The 23,775-nt window shown below is 43.8% G+C and overlaps 1 protein-coding gene across 5 annotated transcripts in view; it reads left to right on the top strand.

The window, feature by feature from the left end:
* The window catches only part of VAV3 (vav guanine nucleotide exchange factor 3), a 490,967-nt gene that overhangs the window by 193,000 nt on the left and 274,192 nt on the right, over positions 1-23,775 (top strand). The window contains exon 1 of one of the 5 annotated variants that reach the window (XM_068240047.1): positions 22,853-22,888. The exons of the other annotated variants lie outside the window; for them this stretch is intronic. Within the exon in view, the coding sequence (XP_068096148.1) occupies positions 22,883-22,888 (6 nt within the window). The 5' untranslated portion in view covers positions 22,853-22,882. Of the gene's footprint in view, positions 1-22,852; positions 22,889-23,775 lie in introns of those variants that run through there. 5 annotated transcript variants of the gene reach the window in all.

Here is a 23,775-nt window from a genome sequence, read left to right as displayed (position 1 = left end):
AGTTCATGAGTCATTTTTTGGATATGGGTGATCCTATATCATCTAAGTGATTCTGTTTTATTTATTTATTTATTTTTTCTGAACTGTTGTTTGCTGATGGTTTAACCTCCCTGGCGGTAAGCCCGTGCTGAGCACGGCTAATCTGCCGCGGAGGATTGCTCAGGCCCTGTTGGGCCAATTTGTACACTTTTTTTGTTGCACGCAGCTTGCACTTTGCTAGCTGCGTGCATAACTCGATCGCCGCCGCTCACCGCTGATTCGCCGCTACCCGCCGCGTTAGAGGGCCCCCCCAGACCCCGTGCGCAGCCTGGCCAATCAGTGCCAGGCAGTGCTGTGGGGTAGATCGGGACTCCCTCTGACGTCACGAGACGGTACGCCGTTCTGCGTGCTTCACACTGCGCTTATACTGTGCGCAAGCTAACTTAGCTCGCGAAGCTTAGCATGACCTAAAGCCTTTTAGGCGTGCTAAGGGCCTTTTCACAGGCGTACTAACACTTAGCACGCTTTTGTGAATCGAGCCCATTGTGTATTCCCAGCATTAGTAGTAACTGGCAGTCAAAGCAAAGATAAGTGGGACAGAGACAGATAGGAATTGTAAAAATGGTGGTGGGGGGAATGAGCGAGATTATGAATGAACTGCTGCGGATAAAAGAATTCTGAAAGATAAGCTGAAGTTGATAGAGGGTGGGCAGAAGTTACATAGCAGGAATGAGGCTGGATGGAATTAGAATGAAGAAATAGGACAGACACCTTCAGGCCAGATGTGCAACAATAGAGCTTTGTACAGACGCAGCTGTCGGAGTAAATAAGGGACCCAGTCTGATGCAGGAGGAGGGAGGCCGTGACTCAGACTGGAAACCTTCCTGTGTACACACCATCCACAGGGTCAGGAAATCCAAACTATTCACACATCCAAACTTGTTTGCTGCAAGAGAGGAATGAAATCTCTAAGGCAGCAGTGAAATAGCTATTGTAAATGGAAACACAAATAAGCAAATAACAGTTGCCGTAATGTAACAAATAAACATTTTAGAAAAAGCAATCCTTCATGCAAAGCATAGACACATCTTGGCTGTTTCAAGTGATCAAGCATAGATATTTCATATGCCCCTTTTATACAAGTGAAACATATTTATAAAGTAAGTTTACTGGAAGCCACACACAGCTGAGTCTTTGCAGCAGTGAATTCAATGTATGCTTTGCTTACAGCCAGCTAACAAGGGTTAGGTTGTCTAGAGTTTTGCTCAGGTGGGAAGAGTGCTTCCCACCCTTAAAATTGGTTATTACTGCACATAGGAAATTGATGGTTGCTTCTGTTTATAAAAACAAAAAGACATTTTCAGACTGAGTTTGCACATTCATATGAAACAGAAGGTGATGTGTTCAGGTGCAGATACTTCAGATTTTATAAATACCTAAGTAGAGGGAAGGATCTGGATACCATAGAGCCTTATAGAGAAAAAAGGGCAAACATACAGTCCCCTAGATACTTGTCTATCTTACCCATATATAAGATAATGGGCGGGGCCAACCCTAGAACCAAGCAATTCCTAACCTAATGTGAGACAAATTGGGGTTACCAGCCACCTTAATATGCCAAGTATCAAGATTTTATTAATCAAAAAAAGGGAACATAGAGAATCTCCATTAACCTGCTGAGCGGTCTGGACGAGCTCAGCTCGTCCAACACCGCCAGAGGCTGCCGCTCAGGCCCTGCTGGGCCGATTTTCGTGAAATAAAAAGCAGCACACGCAGCCGGCACTTTGCCAGCCGCGTGTGCTGCCTGATCGCCGCCGCTCTGCGGCGATTCGCCGCGAGCAGCGGCGAAAGAGGGTCCCCCCAGCCGCCTGAGCCCAGCGTAGCCGGAACAAAAAGTTCCAGCCAGCGCTAAGGGCTGGATCGGAGGCGGCTGACGTCAGGACGTCGGCTGACGTCGATGACGTCACTCCGCTCGTCGCTATGGCGACGATGTAAGCAAAACAAGGAAGGCCGCTCATTGCGGCCTTCCTTGTTTATTCTGGGCGCCGGAGGCGATCGGAAGAACGCCTCCGGAGCGCCCTCTAGTGGGCTTTCATGCAGCCAACTTTGCGTTGGCTGCATGAAATAGTTTTTTTTTTTATTTAAAAAAAACCCTCCCGCAGCCACCCTGGCGATTTAATCAGAACGCCAGGGTGGTTAATACACGTGTAGAAGGAGCACTCATGATTCATTAATTAAAATTGCATATGCAAAAGCTATATAGCCATCAACACAGTGTAAAATAATATATATTTCCATATTAGTATTGCACATAGAAAATCTCACACATGCATACTCCATGCATCCCGCGCTTGCATACTGGTGCTCTATGCGTCATGAATCATTTCTGATTGGGGGGCCCCCCTTATATATATCCACAATCCGGCAGAACTCCAGGCAATGGCCACTATTACTGGAGTCAGATCGTCACTCCACTCAGTGGTCGTATAGTTGGGGCTGACTGGGATAATGGCAGTTCATATATCCACATGAGGAAATAAAGGATGGGTCTCACCAAACCATGGCTGCTGGCGTCTCTTTGGCTTCTCCGGTGTGTACCACGCAGTTAGTTGTACTGCTTATGGGGCGGCCTGGATAGATGTAAGGCCGTCTTTATCATCTGTTCCCCCCGACAGTTCAATCGCCTCACTCAGGATACAGGCCAGTTAGCTGTGTTTCTCCGGGGAGGCAAGCAGCGGGAAGACCAGCTGTGCATAGGACGCCAAGCACTCGTCAGCGCGGAAGCGTGGCTGGAAGCTCAAACTGCGTGGCTCCGTCCACCGACGTTTCGCGTCATGTGTGACGCTTCATCAGGGTGTGGCTTCAACATACAACTATACGGTTTAAAAACAGTCTGAAGGCCCGCCCTTTCCCCGCACTTACAGCATATTTTGTGATCTACGGGCAGCAACATGGGCTGTCAGCCTTACAGAAGTGTATCCATCACAAATCGGCACTTGCGCAAAGTAAGCATCTTGAGTCCCAAAGGAAACGATAGGGGTATCATCACTTTACATTATGGTGAGGGGGAAGACCGCTCAACGCCATGAAAACGACATGTAAGCGTAAAGCGCTTGGATAGATAGAGCCCTACATCACAAAAAATGGCACAATATGGTTTTCAACAGGTCCACATAATTCATGGATCCACATTCCATCTGTCTCAGGGTTCATTTTGGGTAATCCACAATGAGGGTACAGGAGTAGATAGATCACACCTTTGTTTTCTTTGTTCATTTTTATATAAACACATATATGTGGGAAGCACCTATTTCACATGGCACCCATCATTCATTGCGGGTTCATACACATCCCAGTCGATCAATCATATCGTCGGATCCGCAGAAACGGAGTTAGGTCCAGTTCTGCATTTAGACCAAGTGGTGCCACGGTCTTTAACTTAAAGATCCATGATGCTTCCTTACAGTGCAGTAGTTCATCAAAATCCCCCCTCCTGGTGGACACCTTAAGTCTATATATACCCTTAACTAAAGTTCCAGTTAGTTCGTTACCATGGCATTCTCTATAATGATCATAAATACCTCCTATGGCTTTACCTCCTCTAATTTTACCCATATGTTCTAACACCCGTTCTTTCATGGCCCTTTTTGTTTTACCAATGTATTTGAGCCAGCACGGGCACTGTATCATGTAGACGACACGTGTCTCTGGGAGTCAAAATGTGGTAAATTTATCTACTTTTGTGTTGCAAGATAAACATATTTCCCTCCTTAATAAGGGACTGTCCTTTTCACCCACAACTTCTGGGGATATATTCGAAATTTATAAAGACATATACTTGTTCCTCAGAAAAGTGCTCCTTAGAGTAACCTATGGTAGTTCCAATTCCTCTGATTATCAGGGATCAGAGAGCTATGTAAGTCTCTCAGTAAGTGAGAGGGAGACTCTGTCTGCGTTAGAGGTCTTATTTGACGAAAATGCACCTGAAGTACCAGCTATAGATGAAAGAGTTTCCCCTCCAGTCATGAATTTGGACGAACAGAGTTCTATGAGACCCCCACCCTCAGGATTACAGGTGAAATCTAGTTATATGCCTCCCCTATCCCAGAATAAATATATTAAAGTATTTCTAGACACCATAGAAAAAGAGTTGTGGAAATTACATCTGTTCCCAATCGCTGAAGAGAGGAATTTGAGTAAAGATGAAGTAGAGGCCTTAAAGGAACTAACCTTAGCACCTAAGATAGTTATAAAACCCAGTGACAAGGGGGGAAACATCGTGGTACTCAATGAGGATATGTATGTGAACGAATTAGAGAGACAACTGGGTGATGAAAATACATACCTACCCTTACGTGAAAATCCCTTTTCCTACATAAAAGACAAAATAAATGATCTACTCGATGATGGTCTTTTCTATAATCATATCTCTAAAACTGAATGGGAATATTTAAGAGTTGATACATACAACATCCCCACCATATATGTTCTGCCCAAGCTGCATAAATCCCCCTCCAATCCCCCAGGTAGACCTATTGTCTCATCTGTTGGTAGTCCCACTCAAAGAATAGGGCAATTTATAGACAAAAAATTAAGTCCATTGGTGCGATCTTTACCGTCATTTGTTCAGGATACTCGTGATGTTTTGGGGGTCCTTGCTGGTCTCGAGCTGCCCCCGGGGTCCATCCTTGTGGGGATCGATGTTGAATCGTTATACACTTCGATCCCGCATAAGGATGGGCTCCGGGCAATGTCCTTCTTCCTCCACGAGAGATATCCCACCGCGGGGGCCCACAATGAGTTCCTTGTTGATTGCATGCAATTGATTCTTACCCAGAATTGTTTTAGTTTTGGCGGTAAGTATTTCCGTCAGGTACGTGGTACATCCATGGGGGCGGTGTGCGCCCCTGCGTATGCGTGTTTACACCTGGGGCTGTGGGAGCGGAGAGATGTGTTCCCTAACCCGGGCTTTGGAGCGCACGTCGCCCTATGGATTCGTTATATAGACGACGTCTTGGTGGCATGGAGTGGCAGTGTAGGCGAATTGGAACTATTTGTTTCTGCCCTCAACTCCAATGATCGCAATATTAAACTCACGTACTCATACGGTAGTGAGATACCTTTTTTGGATTTGCGTTTGAGAGTTGAGGGAAATAGAGTGGTCTCCACAACCTTTCGGAAACCCACAGCTGGCAACACGCTTCTTCATGCCTCCAGCCATCATCCACCCTCATTAAAAAGAGGGATCCCCTATGGACAGTTCCTCCGGTTACGGAGGAACTGTTCCAATGAAAGTGACTTTCGACGTGAGTCAAGGGACATGTATGAACGGTTTCGCGAACGCGGATATGCACACTCAGTTTTGCGGAAGGCACTGAAACGGGCATGGAACCTGGATAGAAAGGATCTTTTGGCCACTCGTGGTGGGAGGTCCGGTGTGGAGGGGGGGGGGGACATATGCGGCTCGTGACCAGCTATGGTACCCATTGGGAAGGCTTGCGGGAATTGCTGTCTACTTTCTGGCCAATTTTGACGGCTTCGGATGAGATAGCAAAAGTGGTCCTTACCGCAAAAAGAGCACCCAATTTAAAGGACAAACTAGTCCGAAGTGAATTTAGTGCTAATAACGATACATGGCTACAGAGAAGTGTACCCAATGGGTCACATAAATGTGGTAGGTGCAAACTGCCCGTTTATTGAATGAACTGGTGTGTTTGAAAATAGCACTGGTGATGTAGAATATGATATACGATCATTTATTAATTGCAATACGACACGTGTCGTCTACATGATACAGTGCCCGTGCAGGCTCAAATACATTGGTAAAACAAAAAGGGCCATGAAAGAACGGGTGTTAGAACATATGGGTAAAATTAGAGGAGGTAAAGCCATAGGAGGTATTTATGATCATTATAGAGAATGCCATGGTAACGAACTAACTGGAACTTTAGTTAAGGGTATATATAGACTTAAGGTGTCCACCAGGAGGGGGGATTTTGATGAACTACTGTACTGTAAGGAAGCATCATGGATCTTTAAGTTAAAGACCGTGGCACCACTTGGTCTAAATGCAGAACTGGACCTAACTCCGTTTCTACGGATCCAACGATATGATTGATCGACTGGGATGTGTATGAACCCGCAATGAATGATGGGTGCCATGTGAAATAGGTGCTTCCCACATATATGTGTTTATATAAAAATGAACAAAGAAAACAAAGGTGTGATCTATCTACTCCTGTACCCTCATTGTGGATTACCCAAAATGAACCCTGAGACAGATGGAATGTGGATCCATGAATTATGTGGACCTGTTGAAAACCATATTGTGCCATTTTTTGTGATGTAGGGCTCTATCTATCCAAGCGCTTTACGCTTACATGTCGTTTTCATGGCGTTGAGCGGTCTTCCCCCTCACCATAATGTAAAGTGATGATACCCCTATCGTTTCCTTTGGGACTCAAGATGCTTACTTTGCGCAAGTGCCGATTTGTGATGGATACACTTCTGTAAGGCTGACAGCCCATGTTGCTGCCCGTAGATCACAAAATATGCTGTAAGTGCGGGGAAAGGGCGGGCCTTCAGACTGTTTTTAAACCGTATAGTTGTATGTTGAAGCCACACCCTGATGAAGCGTCACACATGACGCGAAACGTCGGTGGGCGGAGCCACGCAGTTTGAGCTTCCAGCCACGCTTCCGCGCTGACGAGTGCTTGACGTCCTATGCACAGCTGGTCTTCCCGCTGCTTGCCTCCCCGGAGAAACACAGCTAACTGGTCTGTATCCTGAGAGAGGCGATTGAACTGTCGGGGGGAACAGATGATAAAGACGGCCTTACATCTATCCAGGCCGCCCCATAAGCAGTACAACTAACCGCGTGGTACACACCGGAGAAGCCAAAGAGACGCCAGCAGCCATGGTTTGGTGAGACCCATCCTTTATTTCCTCATGTGGATATATGTGGATATATCAGCGCTGCGTAATATGTTGGCGCTTTATAAATACAACAAATAAATAAATAAATAAATAAAATAAATATATGAACTGCCATTATCCCAGTCAGCCCCAACTATACGACCACTGAGTGGGGTGACGATCTGACTCCAGTAATAGTGGCCATTGCCTGGAGTTCTGCCGGATTGTGGATATATCTAAGGGGGGCCCCCCAATCAGAAATGATTCATGACACATAGAGCACCAGTATGCAAGCGCGGGATGCATGGAGTATGCATGTGTGAGATTTTCTATGTGCAATACTAATATGGAAATATATATTATTTTACACTGTGTTGATGGCTATATAGCTTTTGCATATGCAATTTTAATTAATGAATCATGAGTGCTCCTTCTACACGTGTATTAATGGAGATTCTCTATGTTCCCTTTTTTTGATTAATAAAATCTTGATACTTGGCATATTAAGGTGGCTGGTAACCCCAATTTGTCTCACATTAGGTTAGGAATACCATAGAGCCTTGCAGATCAGTTATTCCAAGTCCTGGTTTAAGTTATTCAACCTGCTAGGTTTTCGGTTTTCGGGCGGCCTTCAGAAATATTCGAGTCCCTGAGTCGTTCCAACGACGATAGCATCCATACTGTGCATGCGTGAGCCTGGACTCTAGCATGGATGTGCTCGTTTTTAGAATTACAAGGGATGCAAGTAGTTCCAAAGTTTGCCCAAGGAGTACCAAAGACATAGAAGGTCAAATAACTTTAACTGTGGATTGTGCAGGAACGATAGGATGGACCGGGAAGGCTCTATGGTATCCAGAGACTTCCCGTTACCTAGGTATGGTATGTATCTAACTGCATCTTTAGGGAATCAAGCCAAGGTACAGTACTTTTTAGTTTTAAAGGGAACCAGAGAGGAACGGGGGGTGAAAAAAGAAACAGATTTTATACATACCGGGGGCTTCTTCCAGCCCCATAAGCCTGAATCGCTCCCACGCCGCCATCCTCAGCTTCCTGGATCCGCCGGTACCGGACCCGTCACTTCCGGCGGACGCGGCCAATTGTCCGCATCACAGGGGCTCCCTCCATACATGTACGCATGCGGCTGCGCAGTTAACAGCCACATGCGTATCTGTATGGGGAGAGCACCCTGTGATGCGGAGAATTGGCCGCGTCCGCCGGCCGACTTGCCGACTCGCGGCAATGACGGGACCCGGTGGCGGCTGATGCAGGCAGCGGAGGAGTGCGACGTGGGAGCGATCCGTGCGTATGGGGCTGGAGGAAGCCCCAGGTATGTATATTGCATCCTCTCTGGTTCCCTTTAATCATACAAGTTTTAAAATGAACCCGATGAGTAAAGTCTGTAGTTCCTCTTTAAAGGAAACCAGAGCTCATATAAATGTAACGTTTTATACATACCTGGGGCTTCCTCCAGCCCTATACGCACGGATCGCTCCCACGCCACCATCCTCAGTCTTCCCGCAGCTCCGATACTGGTCCCGTCACTTCAGCAAGTTGGGGCCAGTCTACGCAGATGAAGTGCGTCCTCTACGTATCTCTCCAGCGGCTGCTCTTTGCGGATACGCAAAGTGCGCTCTTTGCGGATACGCAAAAGAGCGCACTTCTCCTGCGTCAGACTGGCTCCGACTGACGTAAGTGATGGGACCCAGTACCGAAGCAACGGAAAGGCTGAGGACGGGGGCATGGGAGTGATCCGTGCGTATAGGGCTGGAGGAAGCCCCAGGTATGTATAAAACGTTACATTTATATGAGCTCTGGTACATTTTAAGCCTTCAGAAGTGAGCAGTGCCCCTATGCCACAGTCCAGACTCTGGCATTGGACTGTTGAACAGCTGAGTGGGGTTAGTGACAGAACAGAAGGAGTTGTGCTTATGATGCCAAGTAGCCTATGAATTGATTTAAATATCATTGCAGATACTTGGTGTAATTACAGCATTCCAGAGACCAGAAGCATGGTACAGTTGCTTTAATGTACAATAAATGTATGTACTGTGTTAAATTAGCATCATCTACTTGTAACAATAAATGACAGCTTTAAACTTCTGTAATGATAATGGAGTGTTTTATTTATTAGGTAATGGTTTCCTTTTGGAGACACTTTCCAAATGTTTGCTTTTCTTTCCATAGAAACCCCCACACCCTATATGACATCAGATGTTTTTTATTGCGATTTCTGCAAAGAAAAGTATAAACTGCCTGAGGTTTCTGTAGGACAGACAGCTTTTTTTTTCTTTTCATAATTTTGTACTAGAAGATAAAATCTTGTTTTGAAGATTACTTCTAACACTTAAACTGAGCCAATCTTTCTGAATCAGATGAATCCCCAAGTAGTCAGTCCTACATTACTTCAGACTGTAGAATGGGCATGCATAAAAATGCTATATGGTTACGTCTTACATGAAAAAACTGCATAACCCAGCTTCAATCCACTCCAATCTAAATTAAACCTGTATGGCAAGGGATCAACAAGGGGAACGCAAGTTAAATAACATCTACAGTGGTAGCACCTGAGCCTATAGAAGGTTGGAGATAATCAGTCATTTTTTTCAAGGGCGTGTTTAAACTTACAGTGAACCCAAATTAAAACATTTGATACCAATTACATAAGACGTGATTCATATTAATAATCTAATGAATCGGAAAGACTTACATATTATACGTATTATTTTACTTTTCAGATGTCATCATTGTTATGTCTGGCGGAGAGTGCCTCCATATGCTGGCTGGCATGTCTCAGTTGTCAGCCAGCTCCTTCTGCCAGCCCCTCCCTCCTGAATATGCTTATTAGCTGTGTGATTGTACAGCTACACAAGTGTGACACTGTGTGACCCTGATCATTCTTATCTATTATAAAAAGAAAGTTCCATGAGGGGACCTCTAGAGCAGGGGTGCCCACACTTTTTTGACTCGCGAGTAACTTTGAAAATTACCCAGTTCAAGAAATCTACCAACATTTAAAATAGCCAGGCATAGGTGCCCCCAGTATAGGTAGCCAGGCAGTATAGGTTAGCCAAGCATAGGTGCCCCCAGTAAAGGTTAGCCAGGCATAGGTGCTCCCAGTATAGATAGCCAGGCATAGGTGCCCTCAGTATAGGTTAGCAAGGTACAGTTGCCCCCAGTATAGCTAGCCAGATATAGGTGCCCCAGTACAGGTAGCCAGGCATAGCTACTCCCCATATAAGTAGCTAGGCATAGGTGCCCCCACTATAAGTTAGCAAAGTATAAGTGCCCCCACTGTATAGTATAGGTATAACCAGTATAGGTTAGCTAGACATAGGTGCTGCTAGTATAGGTTAGCTAGGCATAGGTGCCGCAAGTATAGGTTAGCTAAGCATAGGCGCCCCCCATATAGGTACAGTATATGTTACCCATATGTAGGGTTAAACAAGAAGTGGTCACGACAAATCTTGCAGCTCATCAAAGCATCACATCCTTTTCCATGCTACACAGGAGGGAGGACAACATAATATTCTATAGATAGGATAAAGAAAAGTCAGGTTTAAAAGCAGGGAATATTGATCAGTTCAGCTTATTAGCATGGATGATTGTCATGAATGTAGCTATTAATCAAGAATGAACAGTGCAAGTGCACATAATACATTGGAAATGTGATAAAACTGACACTGTAATATTGAGCAAAGAATACGTAAAAGAGAATTCATATATCCATTTCACTTATGTGCATGGGAAGAATGTAAAAGATCAATACATTTACATTTATTACAAATATAATTACAGGCTAAGCATCGTAAGGGCTGTGGTACACAAGTGACCTTACATCAAAGCCTGTAGGAAGACATTACATGTTTGTGCAGCTACAAGTTCCTGTTAGTGTGACATGATTATTAACAGCTGCACCGATTAACATTAGTAACAACAGGGCAGGCGATATTAAAGAGTACCTGAAGTGAGGTAAAAAAAAGTTTGATACTTACCTCAGTAGAGGGAAGCCTCTGGATATCCTCTTATGCCCCTCTGATTATGCGCTGGGACCCTTAGGTACCCACCTCATGATTTTTCCAGTGGTTTTCCCAATGGCCGGCGATTTTTGAGCGACAAGCGGCCATTTATGCAATCTTGCGATGTTGGTACAGGCCCATGATCACACGAAAGTCATTTAGCATCACACAGCGATAAAGCTGTTACTGCAGAACCAGTCTTTAAGATCCCTGGCGGCTCCCACGTAAAGTACCGTGATCGCTGAAGTCTCATTCACACTGTCACGTGCCATGTCATGATGTCGCGCATACTCACTGGCCAGAAGATCCTGCGTCACAAAGTGAGTATGTAGCTTCAGAAATTATTGGACAATAACCTTGACTGTGGTGCTTGTGGCCATGCTCCTCTCGGCGCACAATCACGGCTCCGCCTGTGGGGTGCAACGTAAGGCTCGCACCTGTGCAGTAGTACAGAGATGCTTGTGCATGGCTTTTTGCTCTGTGCACTAGTGGCTCCATGCTACTGCTTCGGCACAAACACTACTGGTGCCTATGCAGCGTGGCTGCTTCCAATCACAGAGGGGAGCACGGTTGTGAAGAAGATGGGGGTCCTGGAGAGAAGCGGAGGGTTTGATTACAGTGGTGAGTATCTAACTTTTTTTTCCATGTAAGATTTGTTTTAAGGTTGGGTTCACACTATGCCAGAGCAGTACCATATCTGTATATTGTACAGATGCATTGTAACACCTGAAGGGTTCCTGATTGGTAATGACCTAGTCTTACAGCCTTGTGCACACATACAATTATTGTTGCCTGCAGGGATCAGCACTTGATCTTTCTGGTGACAGTTCAGGGCCGGCTCCTGTGAAGCTCTGTCCTTTTGCTGTGCAGGGGGAGGAGTTGGGATGATGTGCAGCACAGGATAGAGCAGTATCTGAGGGAGAGGAGAACAATAGGCTGACGGGGTGCGCGTGTGTGTGTGTTTTGTCAGGCGTCGGTGTTGCTAAAGATCTTGCATGGCTGATCATTAGGTGACATTAGGGAGCTCCTGTACACTTGGTACAATTTCAGCTGAGATGATCCTTAACGGCTGCCTTGGTTGCGTTTCAAGAGAAACTGTAACCAAGGATTTAACTTCATCCCAATCAGTAGTGGATACCCCCATTCCCACGAGAAATCTTTTCCTTTTCACAAACGGATCATCAGGGGGCTCTGTATGGCTGATATTGTGGTGAAACCCCTCCCACAGTGTGATGTCAGGACCACGGTTCTGACATCACACTGTGGGAGCCTTGTTGCATTTTGGGAAATAACACTGCCAAAAAAGGAAGCGATATCTCCTTCCTCTGACATCACCTGCCAGCAGTAAAAATGTCACCATGTGATAAATGACAGAATGTAAATCAGGGAGAGGAAAGATTTTACAATAGGCAAACACTGACTAAATCATTTATGCATAATTATTGTAAAGATAAAGCACTTTTTTTAATTACATTATTTTCACTGGAGTTCCTCTTTAATCCAGTGTGTGTACCTAGCTTTATAACCATTATTAAACAATCAAAGACATAGAAACATCACTTTAAAGGAAGATAAAGACTTAATAGTGAGGGTATAGAGAAGCCCAGATGGTTTGGACAAGAGGTCCCTGTTTTTTTAATGGAAACCCAGTAATTGGGAAGAATTTAGTTCTCAAATCTTCCTGCAGCCAACCGATCCATCTTAGGGAACCTCTTCACCTGTTTGACTCAGCGTGAGTCGAATAGGCTCCTTCCAGCCGTGCTTCCTGTTGTAGACTAGTGCATCCATACTGGAAATGTGTGAGTAAGGTCCGAGCATGCCCAGTAGAAGCAAGAGCATGAGCTTGTGCACGTTGGAAAAGAGCCTTGCACAAGCAGCTTTGTTCTACTGAGCATTTGTGGACTCGCACATGCCCAATATGGATGTGCTGGTCCACAGCTAGGAGTGTGGCCAGAAGAACCTGTTGAGTCCAATAGGTAAATATGGTCCCTACACTGTTTGATGGGCTAAAGGAGGTTCCAGGAAGACACTGGACCAACCAGAGGCTTTCTACTACAGGGGTAAGTATGTAATTATTATTTTTTTTGTAGACTCCAAGTGTACTTTGAAAAACTTAAAAATTGATGATCAAACAAGAATGGCACACATTTTACTCTGGGTGAAATCTTTGTTCATCCTTACATTCTTATCACAGGGTTAAGGTGGCCATACACAATACAATAAAATAATCCAATTGCACAGCAATTTGATAAAAACGATCAGTTGTACAGAAATATTAAAAATATTTTTGTCATCCATTCGAAATCTGATCAAATTTCTCTTTTGTTTTTTTCAATAGAAGTTGATCGGGAATGGTGGATTTTTCTTGATCATTTCTGATGAAAATTGAATGGTGTAAGGTAGATTGTGAATTTCTTAGTGTACAGACCCCAAGCAATTTTTCTCAGAGTTTTCAATCATTTGTTTTCATAATTGGGGAAACGCTGAACATGTGTTTGTGTGTAGTACATGGTCATATTTTTTAAATGTTACAATCAATCAGAAAAATTGGGTGTAATTTCTAAAAAAATAATTAAAAATCGATCCAAGGCTCTCTCTTCCCACATCCTGCTTACATAGCAGAAAGCTGGGCAGAGTCGGAGACGGTCACCGAGAGCAGTATGAAGGTGTTAGGGAGGCACTCTCTCTGACTAGTTTGTATGATAACGTTATATGAGTTATAAATATTCAGGTATATGAGCCCTAATAAGAGACGTGAGGTTGAGCAGAGTCATCCTCCCTATTAAAGATTCTGCAACAAGGAGAGCACTTGTCTTAGGTTGTGTGTTTTATAAGCCTAGGGGTGGCCATTTGGTTTCTATCTCTTGTAGCGTGCTTATATTGACACAACACCTTGTGGTATCTTTAATATTAAACACATCTTTCTGGATATCTGCTTCCTTTAATCTGTTTATTATCTCTGTAGACATTTTATATAAACAGACATGTTGAAGAATAAGGGGGTGTAGTCTAGTAGAATGCTCAGAATTCTGCGTGTTTTGTTCATACTTTAAACACTGTGCAAATATTTCTCATTTTATCACAAACTACAAATTAAAATATGTAATAAACTCTGAAAGTTAAGGTAAACCAAACATTTCTAGATAGCATATACAATGTAATTTTATTGTCAGTGGCTCCAGTAGGTCTCTTTTATTTCATTATTACAAGTTAAAGGGCAGGAAAAATTCCTCAGCACATATAACTGACTCGGGAATAAAGGTGTCCATCACCTATGCAGTCTTGCACTATGCAGCCTGCAGGCTGACCAAATCTGAAGGGGAAACTTATAGTTTGGTTTATCTGGTCCAGTTTGGCTAATTGGTGCCCTTAAAGGAGAACTGTAGTGAGAGGTATATGGAGGCTGCCATATTTATTTCCTTTTAAGCAATACCAGTTGCCTGGCTATTCAGCTAATCCTCTGCCTCTAATACTTTCAGCCATAGGCCCTGAACAAGCATGCAGCAGATCAGGTGTTTCTGACAAATTTAGACAGATATGACAAGATTAGCTGCATGCTTGTTTTTGGTGTGATTCAGACACTTCTTTAGGCAAATAGACCATCAGGGCTGCCAGGCAACTGGTATTGCTTAAAAGGAAATAAATATGGCAGCCTCCATATCCCTCTCACTACAGTTCTCCTTTAAAATTGGCCTTAAAGGGAACCAGAGACGAAGCACACTCATGTATTTTACCATATATATCAGTGGGAACATTACAGAAAACACCTACCCTGCTCTCTGTTTCATTATTTACTGTTCAGATTGCTTCTAATCAGCCCTGATAAAATCCCCGACTGAGCATTCATTCTGGCTTTGTTCTGGAATCTTTATAGCTGAGTCTGTCTTCTGTGCTGTCTTTTCAAGCCCAAGCCTACCCCCTTGTGGCTCTGCTCAGGATCATTATAGCTGAGTCATTATAGCAAAGCCAGACTAAATGCTCAGTGATTTTATCAGGGCTAATTAGAAGCAATCTGAACAGTAAATAATGAAACAGTGAGCAGGGGAGGTGTTTTCTCTAATGTTCCCACTGATATATATGGTAAAATACATGAGGATGCTTTGTCTCTGGTTCTCTTTAAGGAGGCCCATACACACATAGGGCTTGATTCACAAAGCGGTGCAAACTGTTTAGCACGGGTGTGCTAAACAGTTAGCACGTGAAGTGCCGTTCACGGACTTTTGCGCACGCAAAGTGCCGCGATTCGCGCGACCGCGGACTTTTGCGCGCGCAATTTGCCGCGACTCATGGACCAAACAGATCAATCCCAGATCAATCCCGCTCTGATCTGAATCTGATCAGAGAGTGATCCATCCCCCTCCCCCCCCATCTATTGAAAACCTATTGAACTGCAATGTTGCTCTGATCAATACAGTGCAGCGCTGTGGTCTGTCGATCTCCCTCCACCACCCAATCAACCGAAATGTACTATCCGTTCCTATTATAATTTTGATGTATTTTTTACCACAAGTTGATTGAAATTATGATTGATGTGGCTCGCTGCATCATAGATAACAAGCAGATTAGATCACGTAACAAGCGATTGTAATTACGATGCCTGTATTGCCACCTTTAGCCTTTAGCCTTCCATAAGAACAAAAGACAGTAACTGACTGATGCTTTAGATCAGGGGTCTCAAACTCACGGCCCGCGGGCCATTTGCGGCCCTCAATACAATATTTTGTGGCCGGCAAAAGCTTCCTTATAGTTCGCTTCAGTGCTCCCAAGAAATCCGCCGCATCCCCGCAGCTAAACGAGGGCTGCAGAGCCCCCAAATCGCCCAGGGTCAATCCGCCGGCATTTCCTGGAAGGGGCAGAGCTTTCAGCTTCAGCTCTGCCCCTCCTGACATCAATCGCGGCGCATCGCCGCCTCTGCCCACCCCTCTCACTCTTCCTTCACAGAGAGGGGCCGGGAGAGGCGGTGATGCGCCGCGATTGATGTCAGGAGGGGCAGAGCTGAAGCTGAAAGCTCTGCCCCTTCCTGGAAATGCCGGCGGATTGTCCCCCGGGCGATTTGGGGGCTCTGCAGCCCTCGTTTTGCGGCTGGGACACGGCGGACTACTTGTAATGGGAGCATTGAAGAATACTATAAGATAAAATAGGCAAAATAGTTCGCTTCAGTGTGAATTTGATTTGAAATAAAAATCAATGCAAGGGGGGAGGGGGGGTGGGGTGGGGGGGGGGGTTGGGCTGCTAATTGACTTTTTTTGTGAAATCCCTTATGTGGCCCAGCCTCATCCTGACTTTGCCTCCTGCGGGCCCCCAGGTAAATTGAGTTTGAGACCCCTGCTTTAGATTGTCAGCTCCTCTGTGGGACAGTTGGTGACATGACTTTATACACTATGCAAAAATGCTGTAGAAGATGCGAGTCCTGTATAAATACACAAGGTAGTAATAGATATTGTTTACCTATTCTGCCATTTTTCATCACTTTACACTGTTTCAGAAAATAATCTTGTTTATTTTCTATGTCTCTGCTGCAGCTTCTAACTATGTACTGCCTGATTTACTACAAAGCCGTGAAAACCGTGATTGTGTACTGCTTCTGTCCATTGCTCCCCCTACACTCCTGCTGAGACTTGCTGGGATTGACCACAGGAAGAACCAGCATGTCCTATCTTTATAAAATATTGACGTTTTGATTGTAATATTGATAGAAAATGCCATAGTTTCAATGCATTTTTAACAAATTTGATATTTTTATCTAGGGGTGTAGTCACTAAATTGCATAAAGAAAAGTAATGTGCATAAAGTCTTACTGCTCCATGAGTAGAGCGTAATGCAATACATTACATGCAATACATTACACTCATCATGCTTAAAGAGAGTCTGAAGCCTTATAAAATTGCTCTTTTTATTTAACATTCATCTTCTACACCAGCGGTCCTCAAACTAAGGCCCGCGGGCTGAATGTGGCCCGCCAAGGCTTTTTCACTGGCCCCCAAATACAAAATGTATAACTTCCAGATATGGACCACTGCACCTTTAAATATCGTCAGCCCGCATATAGAATAGCAGTGCTGGCCCCACCCATCCACATACTGTAGAAGCCAGCGAGCAGTAATTCGCTGGTTTCCAATCCAGTTCTGCATCAGGTGACTCTGCAGTCCAACTGGACGGCAGGTTGTCACCTGGGTATGCTTCACTGTCTGGTGCACAAAGACGTTCTTCCAGCACTGCATGACTGAATGGCTGCTGCTGGGAGTTCTCCTACAGGCATGGTTGGGGTAAATCAATACTTAGATTCAATTCATCATTTTATGTACGTGTGTTTTGGCCCCCCTGGAGGTCTGAAGTATGTTGACCCGGCCCTTGACCGAGAAAGTTTGGGGACCCCTGTTCTACACTATCACCCAAGCTAAAATGCTGCATCCCTGCGGAAGAACACAGTCATTAAACCCCCCCAAATCCCCTGAGCAAAATGTGGGCAGTGCTTCCTGGTAGAGGCAGAGCTTAGGACTGTAGCCCTGCCTCTACTCGCGTCAATCCCCGCTGATCCGCGCGGAATGACGCGAATGGAGACACAGCTACAGCGGCAAGCTCTGCCGTCCCGAAGTGGTGCGCGCAAAACTTTACTTGCGCAAACTTTTACGTGTGCTAAAATAGCACGTGAGCATTAACAGCTTTGCAGTGCAAACTACTTAGCACTCTAGTTTACACGTGCAATGCTTTTAGGCGTGCTGACTGGGTTAGCACCCTTTAGTGAATCAAGCCCCATGTGTTTATTTTAAATAATTTTATTCACTTCAGGTTCCCTTTAATGTCTAATGTATTGATAAAAATTAAATAGTGTGTAGGTACTTTTAGTGGCCAACTTTAAACTGGATGATGTACTGTAGTGCCCACAGAGGATGTTCAGTACTTTGTGCAGGAGTTATGATTACTGTACAGCCACCCAAGTATTTGCTTGCACAGCTAAATCTATTGGTGCTATTAGTGTTTAACTAGTGTGTTTATTATTAATAACAAGCAATTTTGTGCCAAGGGGGCACAGGTTGGGGTGGACAGGCATGAACACATATTAGGATTACGGCATTGTGGCTAAACAGGTAGAGAAAAAAAAGCGTATGTAATTAATTTCCAATGGTCACGTTTACACATAGTGCAATCTGGATACGATTTTTGATCTTAAAGTGTACCTGAGGCGAAAGGGAGGAACGGATTTGTACTTATATGGGGTTTCCTCCAGCCCCCTCTTGGGGCCAAGAACAGTCTGTGCATGTGCAGTACATAAAAATTGTAACAGCCACAAGAGTGTGAGGGAGGAGGTGTGTGACCCGGAATGATGCATGCATGGTGGACCGCAACCCAGCTGTCCTGCAGACTTCACAGTGGCACAACAGATGGGATCGGAAGGACATTGAAGGAGCAGATGGACTACAGTGGGCTGTAGGAAGCCTTAGGTAAGAAAAAATCCTTTCCTCCCTTTCGTCTCAGGTTTACTAACATAATGGTATTTTGCTTTACTTGGGGCTTCTTCCGGTCCCATAAGGCTGTGTGTCACTTCTGCTGTTCTGCAGGCTTCGGCTGTCAGCCTTGTTCTGCTCATGCACAGGCTTGCGCCTCTCGCCTCTCCCTATTGAGCTCACAGTGGGACTCTGCAGAACAGCGGAACGGCAGAGAGAGATACACACAGACCTCTAGGGGTCGGAAGAAGCCCCAGGTAAGTAAAACACAATACCCTTGTGTTACTTTTTAAGGGATGTACACACACTCGCAAAGAATGTAGCCTGCAATAATTGGAACATGATCCCTCACAGTTTGGGTTCATGTGTTGTACCAATGCATCAGGAGGCCTTGCCTGGTGGGGGGAGATGGAATGACGGTGCAGGGCGGAGCATCTTCCAGCAGGAGGGTAAGAGGAAACTGTGCATTAAGCTGAGGTGATCCGGTTCTCTGAACCTCTTGATGAAGCATGGAGGAGGCTGCACACACTAAATTCTCAGCAGAGGTAGCCCCAAACTGGCCATCTTGGCCAAGAAACCTCCAGTGTATGTATAATGCATTTTATATTCAGACTCATTGGGTGGGTCATGGAGTTGACTAAAGCATGTTACACAGGGTAGATGAAAGTGTCAGACAGGAATCCAGCATTTGTACATTTATCCTGAAATCTCATTTAAAAATATGCCACTAACAGTAAATGGTGCCGCCGTTTCTTTCTGGTCGAATCTGTTGGGAAAGTTGATAAGTGTATGGGCACTTTTACACTCCACATTTGTTTTACTTGCCGGTGCCTCCAGCTTTCTTTTGTTTACTTTTGTGACCATTAAAAATACCCTTAACACTTTGACTGTGTTGTCCCCCTCTGCCAGCTCAGATTGGCAGTCTGATGAAGATGTGTGGCTGCCAGATCATGCATAAAAACAAATCATGTTTTTCACATACTGAGGACACCTGCCAAGCATTTCTGCAGAGGTCTAACACATCCCTTTGACAGGCTGTTGTTAGTCAGATTGAAGGCTTGGAATGGAGAACATAACCTGTTAATATTATATTCCCAAGTGAAGCAAAATTCCATAAACAATGTATGTTTGTTATTAATATGTATACAATATACATTTCTATACCTTCCAAACTTCTTTATGACTTTTAGTCCACATTCACAGTGGGGCATAACAGAGGCATTTCAACAGTCACCACGGGCCGAGGAGGAGTCCATTGGTTCCGTCGATCGTTGGAATATTAAACAAAGCTACGGTCGAGCACCCAACTAAGCTCTTTTGAGTTCGATTTTTCCAGCATGCTAGATTGATCGGGCGGCCATAATCGAATTGGCTGAAAATCGGTGCCTCAAATCAAGTAATGTATTTGCACCTTTAGAGGATTCCCTCACAGAGTGCACCAATTCTGAGAAGCCTACCTATCTCTTCCTGTTTTACAACAGTTTTGTTTTCAATCAATTTATATTTAATTTTGAGAAAAATAGAACATCAAAGTGATACACCCAATGTAAACAATTTACTAGTACACATATTTGCAGAAATAACTATAAGACAGGTTAAGAAAATAGTTAAATATTTCGAACTTTTATATAATCCAGGGATTACCACAAGTATGCAGATTGAGCCTTGTAGTTAGAGTGGCCAGTATTAAATTGTAGTTAATACAATAGTTTCTGAGGAAGTCGAGAACGTAGAATTAGGATGGATAGTTTAAAGTAAAGATCAGAGGGCATTAGATATTGCGTGTTAAGATTATAGACAGTAGGAGGAGTGCACCACCCATTAACTTGACCGTACACGGTTGGGTGGTGACAGACTCATTCAATGTTTCACCTAACTAGCCTATAGAGCCCATGTTTCAGCAAAGAAGGAAATAGCACCTTCTTAAAGGGAACCTGAACTGAAAATTAAAAGTCAAAATAAACATACACACGTCATACTTACCTCCCGTGTAGTCTACCCCTCAATCTCTTTCTCCTCTCCTGCATCCTGTTTGTCCACCGTGATCAATGGAATTCATGGAATTCTCCGTCCTCCATTTTGAAAATAGCCATTACCCCATAACAGCTTCTGGGTCAGCACACTGTTAAACTGTAGTATTGCCCACTTGAGCCATAGGGTAACATGGACATTACCTTGCTCATCAGTTGTCCTTTCAGATATACAGTGGCTTGCAAAAGTATTTGGCCCCCTTGAAGTTTTCCACATTTTGTCACATAACTGCCACAAACGTGAATCAATTTTATTGGAATTCCACATGAAAGACCAATACAAAGTGGTGTACATATGAGAAGTGGAACGAAAATCATACATGATTCCAAACATTTTTTACACATAAATAACTGCAAAGTAGGGTGTGCGTAATTATTCAGCCCCCTGAGTCAATACTTTCTAGAACCACCTTTTTAGCTACAATTACAGCTGCCAGTCTTTTAGAGTATGTTCTACCAGCTTTGCACATCTAGAGACTGAAATCTTTGCCCATTCTTCTTCGCAAAACAGCTCCAGCTCAGTCAGATTAGATGGACAGCGTTTGTGAGCAGCAGTTTTCAGATCTTGCCACAGATTCTTGATTGGTTTTAGATCTGGGCTTTGACTGGGCCATTCTAATACATGAATATGTTTTGTTTTAATCCATTCCATTGTTGCCCTGGCTTTATGTTTAGGGTTGTTGTCCTGCTGGAAGGTGAACCACCACCCCATTTTCAAGTCTTTTGCAGACTCCAAGAGGTTTTCTTCCAAGATTGCCCTGTATTTGGCTCCATCCATCTTCCCATCAACTCTGACCAGCTTCCCTGTCCCTGCTGAAGAGAAGCACCCCCAGATCATGATGCTGCCACCACCATATTTGACAGTGGGGATGGTGTGTTCAGAGTGATGTGCGGTGTTAGTTTTCCGCCACACATAGGGTCTTGCATTTTGGCCAAAAAGTTCAATTTTGGTCTCATCTGACCAGAGCACCTTCTTCCACATGTTTGCTGTGTCCCCACATGGCTTGTGGCAAACTGCAAACTGGACTTTTTATGCTTTTCTGTTAACAATGGCTTTCTTCCTGACACTCTTCCATAAAGGCCAACTTTGTGCAGTACACGACTAATAGTTGTTCTATAGACAAATTTCCCCACCTGAACTGTAGATCTCTGCAGCTCGTCCAGAGTCACCATGGACCTCTTGACTGCATTTCTGATCAGCGCTCTCCTTGTTTGGCCTATGGGTTTAGGTGGACGGCCTTGTCTTGGTAGGTTTACAGTTGTGCCATACTCCTTCCATTTCCGAATGATCGCTTGAACAGTGATCCGTGGTATGTTCAAGGCTTTGGAAATATCTTTGTAGCCTAATCCTGCTTTACATTTCTCAATAACTTTATCCCTGACCTGTCTGGTGTGTTCTTTCGACTTCATGGTGTTGTTGCTCCCAATATTCTCTTAGACAACCTCTGAGGCCGTCACAGAGCAGCCGTATTTGTACCGACATTAGATTACACACAGGTGCACTCTATTTAGTCATTAGCACTCATCAGGCAATGTCTACTGTCAACAGACTGCACTCAGACCAAAGGGGGCTGAATAATTACGCACACCCCACTTTGCAGTTATTTACTAGTAAAAAATGTTTGGAATCATGTATGATTTTCGTTCCGCTTCTCACGTGTACACCACTTTGTATTGGTCTTTCACGTGGAATTCCAACAAAATTGATTCATGTTTGTGGCAGTAATGTGACAAAATGTGGAAAACTTCAAGGGGGCCAAATACTTTTGCAAGCCACTGTAACTGCCAGCAACTGATATATAACTAACAGCAACTGATATATTTCAATTCTAACAAAATTTTGTCAGAAATGGAAGGAATTGTTGCTAGAAGAGAATGGTGAGCTTCTGAGGGGAACTGACTGTGAGGTAAGTATGTAATATTGATTTGCAGGTACATCATGTGTTTATTTTTAATAATTTTATTCAGTTCAGGTTCACTTTAAGAAGTCTGAGCTAATCCTGCATGATTTCTTTCAGTCACTATTAATAAATCTGCCCCTGTGCATTAACAACTACTTCTTATGGTTAGAAGCATTTGTCATCACCACTAATCACCCTTTCATTACCTGGTCAGAAAATTGAATGGAGGGCAGTAGTAAAGCAAACCTGAACTGAAAAGTAAAAGTCAAAATAAACATACACACGTCATACTTTCCTGTGTACCTGTGTAGTCTACTCATCCATCTCTTTCTCATCTCCTGTGTCCTGTTTGTCCACAGTGATCAATGGAATTCTCCGTCCTACATTTTGAAAATGGCCATTACGCCATAACAAATTCCTGGTCAGCACATTTTTAAACTATAATATTGCCCACTCGAGCCATACTGAAACATGTACATTACCTTTCTCATCAGTTGTCCTTTCAGTTATAACTGACAGCAACTGATAATATAACTGACAGCAATTGATGTATTTCAGTTCTGACAAAAAAAATGGTGAGCTTCTGAGAGGAACTGATGGTGGTAAGTATGTAATATTCATTTGCAGATACGTCATGTGTTTCTTTTAAATAATTTTACTTGGTTCAAGTTCACTTTGAGAATGGTTTAGTTGTGTTTAGAGCTTCATTCGCTCATAGAGAAGTATGCATTACCATATTCAACATTACAGCAACTTGTTTCAATGGATCCTAGGCTGAGTAGAATGAAATGATATTGACAGAAACATTCCTTGCTGATCAGTCTCATTTTACTGGATGCATGACCTTGGAGATGTCCTGCTGCAGTTTCAGAAACCATTTAGAAAGGGCGCTTTATTGACCTTTGAAAGTCCCAGCTGACAGATGGCAATCATTTGATGACTGTGGAGCAATGGATTAATAGGAAATAACATGGCAAAGCTGTAAAATACGGTATCACTGCCATGTCTTTAATATAACTAGGATAGTTATTGATTTCTATTTTTATAGTGAATCGTTTTGAATGATTTCTATGCTATGTGAGTCACCAGTTCACTGAATGCATGTTCATGCTGTACATTCTTATCATATATAAATGTAGATTGGCAAGCCTAATATCCCAGTGACTAAGCAACAGATGATCATTTCCTTCCTGTTTCAAATATACGGTAATTTCTTGAGCAGATTTTGCTATTGAATTTCTTGTTGGTAATAAGGGGAAATGGATTAGATCTTTATCTAGTCTGTGGGAGATTTCCTGCGTTGCTGTGTAATTAGCTTGTATGCGGAATAACATGAATCGTCCAATTCCTCGTCCTAATCTAGTAATAACTGCAATAATAACTGACAAATGACACTACCACTACAAAGTAGTTTTCTAAAAGCTTAGCCTTTGAAGTGGGAAAGTGAAGTGTCTACACTGGTGATGACTCCAGTGCTGATGTCAGTGAA

The sequence above is a fragment of the Hyperolius riggenbachi genome, chromosome 6 (assembly GCF_040937935.1).
Source record: "Hyperolius riggenbachi isolate aHypRig1 chromosome 6, aHypRig1.pri, whole genome shotgun sequence".
In the NCBI taxonomy this organism is placed as follows: Eukaryota; Metazoa; Chordata; class Amphibia; order Anura; family Hyperoliidae; genus Hyperolius; species Hyperolius riggenbachi.
The sequence above is the reverse complement of the archived record's forward strand: the minus strand, read 5'-3'. Positions and strand labels throughout refer to the sequence as shown.